We start from the raw sequence: 11,558 nt of genomic DNA, 5'->3' as shown, positions 1-11,558 counted from the left end.
GAATGACTGTTTTCTCCCCCCCAAAACAATCATTTATACAAAACAAACTCAGAAAAATATACAATTTCTCCTGCAAAAAAATCTGAAGAATTCCTGTTTCCTACAAAACAACCTGAGAAAAAAAAATAGGCAGTTTGTCCCCAAAACATGAAAAAAAATCCAGTTTTCTAAAAATCCATTTTCTCCATCAAAACCCTAAAATGTTATCTAAAAAACTAAAAAAATAAAATAAAATCCAGATTGCTGTCCATATTCCCCACAAAATTCTGCAACATTTAAATTTTATGGAAAAAAAATACATAAATATTCTAGTTTAGTCCCAAACTAGTCGTACTGTACACACTTTTTTGGTGAACGTGGTCCCAAGATTTTTGCCAATGAAGTTCAAGAACTTGATTATTCTGTATATATATACAGTATATGTGTGTTTGCGTGTATTTATGTGCATGTGTGCATATGTGTGTCTATTAAAAGCAGCTGCACTGTTGTGGTTATGTGGCACAGAGATGACAAGCCACAGGTGGTTCAGACGTGACATGGAGAGACACATCTGGATGTTTGTGTGAATGCACAACAAGAAAAAAAGAAAAAACACGCACACACATACACACACTCAGGTTCCATAAGAGGCAACAAACATGTGCTAAAGATCCCAGTAGAACGGGTGTCACGGAAACATCGACAGGTTGCGTAGAAACATCGAGAGGTTCAACGAGACACTGACTTGTTTGTCACTCCTTTACATGACTTCTTAAAAAAAAACATAAAAATCTCCCACACAAAAATCATGGAAAACTTCTAATTTACTCCAAATAAATCTTGACAAATTCCAGGTTTCTTGACCACCAAATCTTGAAAAAAAGTCATGAAAAATTCCATGATTTAAACAAAATAAAAACAATGAAAATTCCTTCAAAGTCTGGCGATTCGATATCAATTTAAATTTCAAACGGTCCACTAGTTAAATAGGGCTGGTTTATTATGTTGATTATGCCGTTTGAGAAAACTAAAATTAAATATGTTGCAGTGTCGAGGAAGTTAACGCTGGAATACCAGCACGCCGAGCGGCTTTGTGGAAATAGTTGACTTATTGATGGACTTTATGGTTGATGTTGGATGTTAATTATTCCCTAGTAGTAGTAGTAGCAGTAGTAGTATTTTATTATTGTTGACTAACTGTTGGTTTATATAGTCAAGCCTCGTAAGTGATTTTGGACTGGTGATTAATGACCTGCGTCGTTGTCGCTCACTTGTGCAGTCTCGTGGGTAATGCGTGTCATTGCCCTTTGAAGTGAAGAATATCATCACCAAAGCTAAAGTGCCTCTCGGTCGCCTGCACAGCACATGCCGTTGTTCACATAAAACTCAACCAAAGTGGCCAGTGGGAGAGGCAATGTTACGAGCAACTGCTGAAACCGAACCTGCATTTGGATAGTTGGCCGGCGTTAACGTAAAGCCCCGCCTGTATCCGACAGTGATTCTCACATTGTAATACGAGCGTCAATGGTGGTGCGAAAACTTCCCCTAGTGGTGCACGAAGAACCACTCAATTAAATGTTCAAACGGCATAATGTTGCAATGGCCTAAACCTTTTTTTCTAATCCAGTACAGCATACAGAGTTTCTTAAGTACAATTCAGTTGAGTTTCATTTCAACTTTTCGAACTGCTTGCTTTCGAACAGTTATTTTGGTAAATCTTTTTTAACGTGCAATGCATTCTAATGTCATCATTATTTAAGTACAGTTTTTTTTTTAGACTTTACACCGATTTGAATCGGGCTGATCGGTGCCGGCCGATATTTAGCATTTTATGCTGATCGGCTGATCGGCTTTAATGTCATAATTCGCCGAGCCGATCAACGACGTCATTGATCGGCTCCGCAAAAGACATTTACTCCGCGTCGCCGCGTGCACAGTATATTTTAATCCAAAAGCTAGTTTATTTTTAGCCTTGTCGCATGTCTTTTGACGTAGTATTGGAAATATCTGACAAGCTCACAAGCAGGCAATAAAAGGTTATGTAGCCTACCAAGCTAGTGGTAGCACGAACGGTCGGACATAAACATGCCGCCGTTCTGTCGAATCATGCTCTAAAGTTTCGGTGTGGCTGAAGTCATTTAATTAAAAATAAAGTAATTTAATTACAGTAAGTTAGCACCCATTATTTCTGTCATGTAATGTTGGTTTGACCTGACTGATTAGAATACACAATCTGACTAGAGCATTGATTTCCAACCTTTATGGAGCCAAGGAACAAATCTGACAGCACACCAACAAACAAAAATGTCAAAAAAAGTGGATACATGAATTACTGTATTGACTTCCTGCCATCTAATAAAATACCATTCATTGTCACTATGCCTCATTGCCTCATTTTATTTGAATCATTAAGTACAGTGTTTTAGTTGCCTATATTTAAGCGTACTGTTGCTATTGTAACTCTGCATTATGTCTTACAATAATATAACATATACTTTTTAGGATTAAAGCCTCTGTCTCATTTTTTTGGTGGTACTTAGAAGGCTAAGTATTTTCTTAGGCGCTACGGTAATTAGTGTACTTGGTATTTGGTGTTTGAGAACCGCTGTCCTATTTCGTATTATACAAATTGGCGTGAACGTACGCTGTAAAAGTCGTCAGGTGCATGCCCCAGCAACAGGGGCGCTGTAATGAATCATTTGGCCAGTGAGAATCCAAACACATAATGCTCAATTCTGTGGCCTGTGTCGCCCTTACACAAACAGCGTGTACATTAGCGTGAAGCTACTAATGCCGCGTGTAATCTCCTTGAAAAGAACACATTGGACACAGGCCACTGCTAATGGATTTGTGTGTGCGTGTATATGTGTGCGTGTGTTATCAATGATGTATTTGCAGCTGTCAATCACAGGACAAGAAGGCAATGACGCGGCGACATGTTTGTGGCGTATCAACGCGCATTAGCAAGGGCGCCCATCAAAGGAAGGTCACTGTCGAAGATGTTTTATGACCTCATAAAAGTAGATAACGTCTCTCTTCTTCTACTACACATGCACACGCACGCACACACACACACACACACACACACACACAAACTTCTAAATGGCAATTTTGTCTCTCTGCTAACCGCATGAGATATCTTAATGTGACTTTCATTTACAAAAAGACACTTTGACACCTGTGGGGGCGGTGCCATGTATTTAACACTGGTTAATACACCACAACTTATAGATAATATAGGTTATAATGTTCAGATACAATGCAAGTATGTGGTTGTAGTGCTAGTAGTAGTACTAGTGCTAGTCATAGCCATTGTTGTATGAGTAGAGCTAGTTGCAGTAGTAGTAGTAGTAGTAGTAGTAGTAGCAACGTGACAAGATTTGCCAAAAATGACAATGTGTAAAAATGCTGAGTCTGCCAGGATTGACCGGTTCCACTTGTAGACCAACAGAGTTTCCGAAAACGTCCACCAAAAATCCATTTGTAGTGATGTGGGAGTAAGAAAAAAGGGCTGGCGCTTGAGCACCGCTTTGGGTCTATCTGTGCACGCCCTGAGATCAAATGATATGAAATGTAATGTATTTTGTATTTTGCATGTGAGCAGCTGTTTGTGTCAATCTGTCAGCCGGTATTGATCAAGCCCTCCTCCCCCTTAGTCCTAATCAATGCTGAAAATGTCTTAAGAGCTCTTCTAGAAGCCATCTGCTCCCCCTCGAACCCCCTTTCATTCAGCCTCATTCTCCTCCGAGACGTCGGGACGGGTGCCTCCATCCCTGGAGACGTGACGTGGCGCACCTGAGGGAAACGTGGTGACTTTTTCTTTGTTGGACTTAATTCCCTGCGAGCGCAACGTTTGCTTCATCTGCTGCTTACCAAACACATTTAAACTCTACATACCGCACCTGATTCCACTAAATAGACTTCACTTGGCATTTATGTTATGTAGCAATATCTATGTCACTGAAAAAGTATTATACTTCTTACAAAAAGATACACAGATTGCGTGATCATGCATATACGTATTGCAAAAAAAATAAAAATTATCACGATATCTGTGTTGCTGAATAAGAGAAAACTAATATGACAATAAGACGTTTGCCTGATAGTCCATATACCTGGAAAAAAACAAAAGATACATCATATCATGATATCTATGTAACTGAATCATGGGAAATGTATGATAATAGCCCTCCTTGAGCTGTCACCTTATTGCGGTGGAGGGCTTTGTGTGTTCCAATGATCCTAGGTGCTAAATTGTCTGGGGCTTTATGCCCCTGGCAGGGTCACCCATGGCAAACAGGTCCTAGGTGAGGGACCAGACAAAGCACAGCTCCCACAACCCCTATGATGTAAAAGAATTCAGGAGGATGTTTTACCTTGCCCGGATGCGAGTCACCGGGGCCCCCCTCTGGAGCCAGGCCTGGAGGTGGGGCTGGAAGGGGAGCGTCTGGTGGCCGGACCTGCACCCATGGGGCCCGGCCGGGCACAGCCCGAAAGGGTAACGTGGGTCCCCCTTCCCATGGGCTCATCACCTGTGGGAGGGGCCGTAGGGGTCGGGTGCAACGTGAGCTGGGCGGTGGCCGGAGGCGGGGAGCTTGGCGATCCGATGCCCGGCTACAAAAGCTGGCTCTAGGGACGTGGAATGTCACCTCTCTGGCAGGGAAGGAGCCCGAGCTGGTGTGTGAGGTCGAGAAGTTCCGACTAGATATAGTCGGGCTTGCCTCCACACACGGCTTGGGCTCTATATGGTAAATACTACTCTTGTCCCTGGTAAAAAAAATTCTACATTAATATCAAGTTTTGAAAGTGAAACACAAATTCCTCTTTTTTTTTACAATGAGTTAGTTTCTTTTTCAAAAGCCATCTGACTTATGAAAAATAGAAATGCTATTAATCTTACTTATATAACAGGAATATATGCTATGTGAAAATTCCAGGTAATTTTCTTCTATTATTTATTTTGTTTATTTTGTAGTGTACCTGACACTGTATTTTACTTTTGACGAAAGCCTTAGTTTATGTACTGTGTAAAAAAGAGCTTCCAATTAGCATACTTTTTTTTAGCCTGGCCATGTTCTATGATTCCGTTTGTAAACGAGCTATTCCTATTTATACTGTGCTAGCAAACTATTTTGTTTTTGTCTCATTCAGGCCCTGAATATAATTAGAACCCTACGTTTAAAAAAGATATATATTTGAAACAATATTGTATTTGATAAAGTCTTACTTTTGTTATGTTTGACGTACAAGGAGACGGGCATTTCTGTTGGCTAAATATGATGCTAATTTAATAGCATCATATTTTGCCACAGAGACGAGGCCTCCAAGTCATGTGACAGGAAGCGGCGTAAGGTTTGCTGTGCTTCTTGTGCGAGCTCACGCCGCTTGTGTTGTGCTCACACTTCACGTGTACGATCACGCTGCTTTTTGAAGCAGCTTGTTTTTGCTTCTCGCTGTCCTGGTCGTCCTCTCTGAGGTCCTCACCGAACTCAGTACTCTGGCTCCCGCTCGGCTGTTTTTAAAGCCCGCTAAAAATAACTCAACCCCCTCCTTCTGTGAAGAGGCGGGGCAGAGAGCGAGCCCCAGCCAATGGGAAGCCTACGTTCTTTCCAGCCCCGCCCCTCTCCCCCACGAGCTGCTCCCTCCTCACGCGAGCGGCGCTGACGTCACTGACTTCATTTACCTTGTATGGTCAAGAGAGCCAGCGAGTGACAGGTGACCGCACCGCCCCCTGCCGGACGAACCTGGCAACCCGCAAGCTGCCTGCCTTGCGCAGAGCGAGCGGGGGAGAAGCGGACCTGGCAACCCGCTGGCAGCCTGCATGGCGAGCTGCCTGTGCGGAAGCAAAACTGGCAGGCAGGAACCGACAAAACGAACCTTCATTTCGCTCCTCTTTTGAATATTGACATTAAAGTGCGCGCTCATTTTGGCTCTCCTGTGTCAGCAGTAGTTGTTTTCTGTGTTGTTGTTTTTCACCCCACCAAAACGCGAAATCGCGAAACAATTGTTTGGATGTGACACTTCCGTGCGGACTTTTGTTTTTGTTTTTTGGTGGACCTTTTTCTTGTTGTTGTTGTTGTTGTTGTTGCGCAACAAGCATGGACGTGCTGGCGAATTACAGCATTTTCCAGGAACTCCAACTGGTGCACGACACTGGTTATTTCTCCGCGATGCCTTCCCTGGAGGAGAACTGGCAGCAGGTCAGTTTGCACATTTTTTTTTTTAAATAAAAAAAGATTCATTTGTATCCATCTTATTCATTCTAAAACCTTAGTATCCAGTTTGGCTTGTCGTTACTTATGATTTATTAATTTCATCACTCACATGGATCGCAGCGCGGTCCGCTGACAGGCACACACGCACGCGCACGCACTTGTAAAAACGGTCACGTGGCTTCCGTCATAATTTTTTAACATTTTGATTCTTTTTAAATATATATATTTTTCATCTCCATCCCGGAACAGCTTATAACGACGTTCTTATTTCCCCCCCCCCCCCCCTTACAGGCATTTAAACGTGTTTTTCTTGTGTTGTGTGTGTTCTGTTGTGGTGCATGCGCGCCCCCGCGTCAGCTCCGATCTGATCGATGAGCGCGCGCGCGCGCGCACGCACGCACGCACTCGCCTAATGGCCGCTGGCTCCCTTGCCTAAATAATACATGCACACCTGTCACGGTGAATTTGCAGACTGAATTATGTATCATCATCATCATCATCATCCTCCTTGTGTGCGCGTGTGTAAAATGTTTTGTGGACGTTGTAAATCATATTCACGCTCATCACATTGCGTTAATTAGTGTGCGCGTGTGCGCGCGTGTGTGTGTGGTTTTGGTTCCACACTGATGGACACGGAATGGGTACAGCTGTGACCAGTGTGTGTGTGTGCGCGCGTGTGTGTGTGTGTGTGTGTGTGTGTGTGGGGCCCACATGTCCATTACGCCTCCAGTTGTGAATGAAGGCCCGTCCCATCCATTAAGTCTACATTTACTCGAGAGCAGTAGAAACTGTGAGGGTTTTTTTTTTTCTTTTTTTCTTTTTTTTTTCTCGACGTAAAAGGGGGGACAAGTTGCTGCTGGATTCTGCCTTCCGAGCATAGACATTGCCGCATTTCTCGCAGACGGCAAAATAAACAGTGCTACGCCTGAGACACGAATGAATATGTATGAATTTGTGAAAGTGTTGGATGTCTTTACTGTTGTTACGATTGTACAAAGACAAGAGCGTAATGAGCTTGGCTCTTAATCGGGCACCAGCACTTTGTCAATAAGGACTATGAATGCCTCAAATTGAAAATCATCAATAACTTTTTGAAACTAGGACTTTAAGCGTGGCTGTTCAGAATCAGAATCAGAATCATCTTTATTTGCCAAGTATGTCCAAAAAAACAAAAACAAACACACACAAGGAATTTGTCTCCGGTAGTTGGAGCCGCTCTAGTACGACAAACAGACAAGTCAAGTAAAGTTTAACGCCAGTTCCTCACTTCTCCCACACTGTTGTCTTGAAAGCAATAAAAAGTATGCCGGGATGAACATAATTAAATGGCCTGATTGCGATCTTGTGGTAGTTGTGGTCGGAAATGTCACTATTCTACTTTCGAGGCACCGCCACCGACCAGGGAGATGAAGTCGACCAAGTCGGCGCTTTTCTGGCTTGAAAGGTAGCCCCTCTGAGCTAAGATGCTAACCAAACCAGCAGCATCTATGTGGCGTCTTTAGCGAAAATGAGCATTCCAGTCGACTCTGACTTGGTGTCGCTCCACAATGTTGTGTGCGTTCGTGTTTATGTTCCAGGGAGCGATGTCCGTCTTCGTTCCAACCACTAAGCATTTTTAGATGATCTTCCGCTATGTGGGGACAGCATGTTTAGAAATCATTAGCATTTGACCCTTGACATGCGCAGCATTTACTGTATATGGATCATGTGGTTGTTCCACAATGTTGTGCGCACCCATGTTCCCAAATGGTCCTTTTTTTTTAAAAAAAAATTACACCGGTGTCACATGACATAAAGTCATATAGTCGTAATATCTGTAGTTGTAGTGAAGGCCTTTCCAGGCACTATTATTGCAGATGGAAATGTGCTATTTTAAAAGAATTAGCGCATTTTAAACGGGACATATTTTGCCAGACCAACTTTTTCTAGTATTTGTTTTTTTATTTAATACTGGCTCTATTGGGCCTCAGTATACGTGAAATATGAATAAAAAATGTCCAACCAATCAGAGGAAAGGGGGCGCTCTTAGCCAAATATGGACTAGGTGGATACAAAACTGGGTCAAACAGACGTAGCCGTCAGGGAGGCCTTTTCTGGACACTTGGACGACAAAACCAAGGTGTTTTTTGAAACGAAATTGACAGTTTTATATGAAGTCCATGTTAGCGAGTCACTCTGTGGAAAATACTGGGCCTTTAAATGTATCAAGCTACAGTATGTCAAGTTTCCTCAAAATTCTTTTTGCGTGAAGAGGAACACACACACACACACACACACACACACACACACACTGGCTGCGTCATGTTTCATTGCTTCCTGTGTCTTCTTCTTCTTTGTCCTCTCTCATCAACTGCTCTGCTCAACCACTAAACACACTCACCACCCCCCCCCCCCCCCCCCCCCCCGACATCAGCAGCTCCTCCTCGCCGTATAATTTCTGCGTCTGTGCGGATTGGCAATGATGTGATGGCCTTTTGAGATTTGTGTGTGTGAGTGACGGACAGTAAAATCCAGACTTTCCAGCCTCACGTAACATTTTCTGCTGCTATTTTTTAAAAATTATTTTGTATACCACATTCCACTGAAAAGAGTCTTTCCATTTCTGCCTGTTGCTCTCTGTCTTGGTTTCATCTACTTTCCTTGCGATTGATGCGTTGATCCACCACGGTGACACCGTGGATCCTGGGGAGTTTCCAGACGCTTGCGTGGCGCCGATACGCCGCCGATCTGTTGTGACGCTGCGCTGAATTCCCGATGGCAATCATGGCGGCGCAAGAGATAAGAGCGGCGAGGAGCTCTATCGTCTCCACTTGAATTACTTTTTGCCAGCCTGCCGTCGGGATACCGAGTGCAGCGGTAGCGTACCTAAAGCATTTAACATTATCTTCACATTTCAATAGCAATATTATCAAATGTTGACGTCATGGCGGCTTCAAAGCAAAATGGCCAACTTCCTGACGACTGTGCATAAGCTTTATTCAACATGGAGTGGTGTTTCCGAGTAAAAAAGACACACGAATACATACAGAAAAAAGAGCAGCGAGTGTGCTGCGAAGAGATGCCAGCCATTATGCCCGCTGGAGTAGCGTGAGGATCGACACTGTCTGAAATGTCGACGCCTCTGATACCAGAAGATCCGCCGCCACAAATAAATGTATATGTGGGAAACACTGCACTGTTTTGTGTATCCACAGACGAGTTAATTGTCGATCGGTCAAACTGGTGTTGGGGACAAATGTTGTTCAAAAATGGAACTCCGTTTCCAAAACCTCCAAGCAAAGGGATGGTCTTCCTGTTCAATTCCAGGCATGGGCCTTTGAGAACCTTTTGTGCATCTTGTCATGATAGACATGTCTGCCAAATTTTGTGTTGATTGGTAAAACTGGGGTCAGGCGCTTAAAAAAAAAAAAAAAGAAAAGTGCCTCGCAACCACTTATTTGTAGTGAATCCTCGAAACCTATACAGAAAAATGGCTAAAATCCTGTTTCATTTGGAGCATGGCTTGCTTGAGACTTTTACATGCGTCCTGTCGTGTTCGACATGTTTTTAGGGTTGCCCCAGTGATTGTCAGGTACCAAAAGTCTCTACCAGTTGGGTAACCAACCACATTTTTGAGACGTCAAATCGTGAAGTGTGCCAAAAAGTGTCACGGAAGCAAATATTTGTATTGCAGTCTTCCCCTTTTTGGCATCCTCTCGAACAGGACACCAAACTTCCTGTTTGCTTCCTGCTTTGATTTGTATGGCAACCCGTTTCGGCAGCTGCTTCTGAAAATAGTCAGTGATTACCAATCAATTAATCACGCCTGTCCCTCGTGCCGGTCTTTGCTTTTGTTGAGACACACACATGCGCAAACATACACGCACACGGTTGCGTAAGTGAACAGCTGCTTCCTGGTCAGGCAAAAAAAAAACAAAGAGGAAACGCAACGAAGACTGAAGAAAAGAGGAAGTGAGCGACAGAGAAGTTGAATGACTGCTCATCTTCTTCATCCTCTTAATCAAATTTCCTTTTGAAGTTTGGAAGGCGAGCACGTGACATTTCGCTCGGCGAACGTTGTGAAAGCAAAGGCCCAGACGTGGATAATCAAACTGCAGATCAGCAGGTTTCACAGAGAGGGAAAAAAAACAAAAAAAAAAGGGATGAAAAGGCGAGCCGATCTTTGATGAACAATCTGCGTTTGATTGATCATCCTGCATGCTGCTAACATTCTCCTTCCTGTGAGGCTGCACATCGATTCATCTGTGTAACACACACGCACGCACGCACGCACGCACGCACGCACGCACGCCTGGCCTGGGTGTAATTCAGGAAGCGAATGAGGCGTTCAGTCGCCGGCGCGGGAGATTAAATAAGAGACTATTACCCCGACAAACTAGTTGGGAGTGCGACGCCGTCAAAGCGGAACAAATGAGGCACGACCACAAAGTTAGGTTGTGAAAGTCGTCCTCATCTTTACACTTGGCCACCTCTCCCTGCGCGTGCAAGTGTGTGTCAGCGTGTGTGTGTGTGTGTCAGTAAAGGCAGACAGACTAGGGCTTGGCATGATTAATTGCTTGGCAATCATTGACTACTTTAAAGCAGTCGCCTAAACGGGCTGCAATCGAAAACAAAACAGGAAATAAACAGCGAGGCAGCGAAGATTTGTGTGTGTGTCAATAAAAAGACACAAGGGCGAGGCGGGATTAATTGCTTGGGAATCATTGATTATTTCAAAACAGCTGCTTAAACGGCCTGCCATAGAAAACCGGAAGTACACAACAAGTTTTGTGTGTCAATACAAAGATTAACCCAGGTTGTAAAAGTACAAAGTTTTGGCTCCCATTTTTCTATAACTGCTTGAAGACAATCCCGCAAACTTGACCGAATACCTAACAGTGAACAGATGGGTTCGCGGTTCTGCCTGAATGTTCTGAACTCCTATTTCCTCACCACAATGTTGCTTTTGCTTCCAGACATCTCAATTCTGGATGCTCAAAAAGTCAAAACATGATTGTCCTTCTTTCGCCAGCAAACTCGTTGTGTTTGAATCAACAGCGCCTCTTGTGGTGGCAGCCAAGTAGTGGAGTCCCTTTTGAATCAATTGATTCGAGACACGATTCATCAGTTTTGAACAATCAACTTTTATCTGCATTAATGGATTATGTGCATCCTACATTTTTCTATTGTATTATTGCATGTGTGTGTGTGTGTGTGTGTGTGTGTGTGTGTGTGTGTGTGTGTGTGGTAAGAGCGAGCTTGCCAACAAGGCCTGAAGCTAGCAGAACAACACACACTCTACTACACACATGTAAAGGTTACACAAAGTTTTGGTTTGCACGAACTTTTAGCCCCATGAGTTGCGTCGCCATGGTAACAATCATA

At 43.5% G+C, this 11,558-nt stretch overlaps 1 protein-coding gene across 1 annotated transcript in view; it reads left to right on the top strand.

Moving 5' to 3' along the window:
* The first annotated feature begins 5,762 nt into the window (after positions 1–5,762).
* LOC133410398 (Krueppel-like factor 7) overlaps positions 5,763–11,558 on the top strand; it is a 36,103-nt gene continuing 30,307 nt past the window's right edge. The window contains exon 1 of the mRNA XM_061691532.1: positions 5,763–6,179. Within this exon, the coding sequence (XP_061547516.1) occupies positions 6,078–6,179 (102 nt within the window). The 5' untranslated portion in view covers positions 5,763–6,077. The remainder of the gene's footprint in view (positions 6,180–11,558) is intronic.

This window comes from Phycodurus eques, chromosome 12, assembly GCF_024500275.1.
Source record: "Phycodurus eques isolate BA_2022a chromosome 12, UOR_Pequ_1.1, whole genome shotgun sequence".
Classification (NCBI taxonomy): domain Eukaryota; kingdom Metazoa; phylum Chordata; class Actinopteri; order Syngnathiformes; family Syngnathidae; genus Phycodurus; species Phycodurus eques.
Note: the sequence above shows the minus strand (reverse complement) of the source record. Positions and strands in the feature narration are given on the sequence as shown.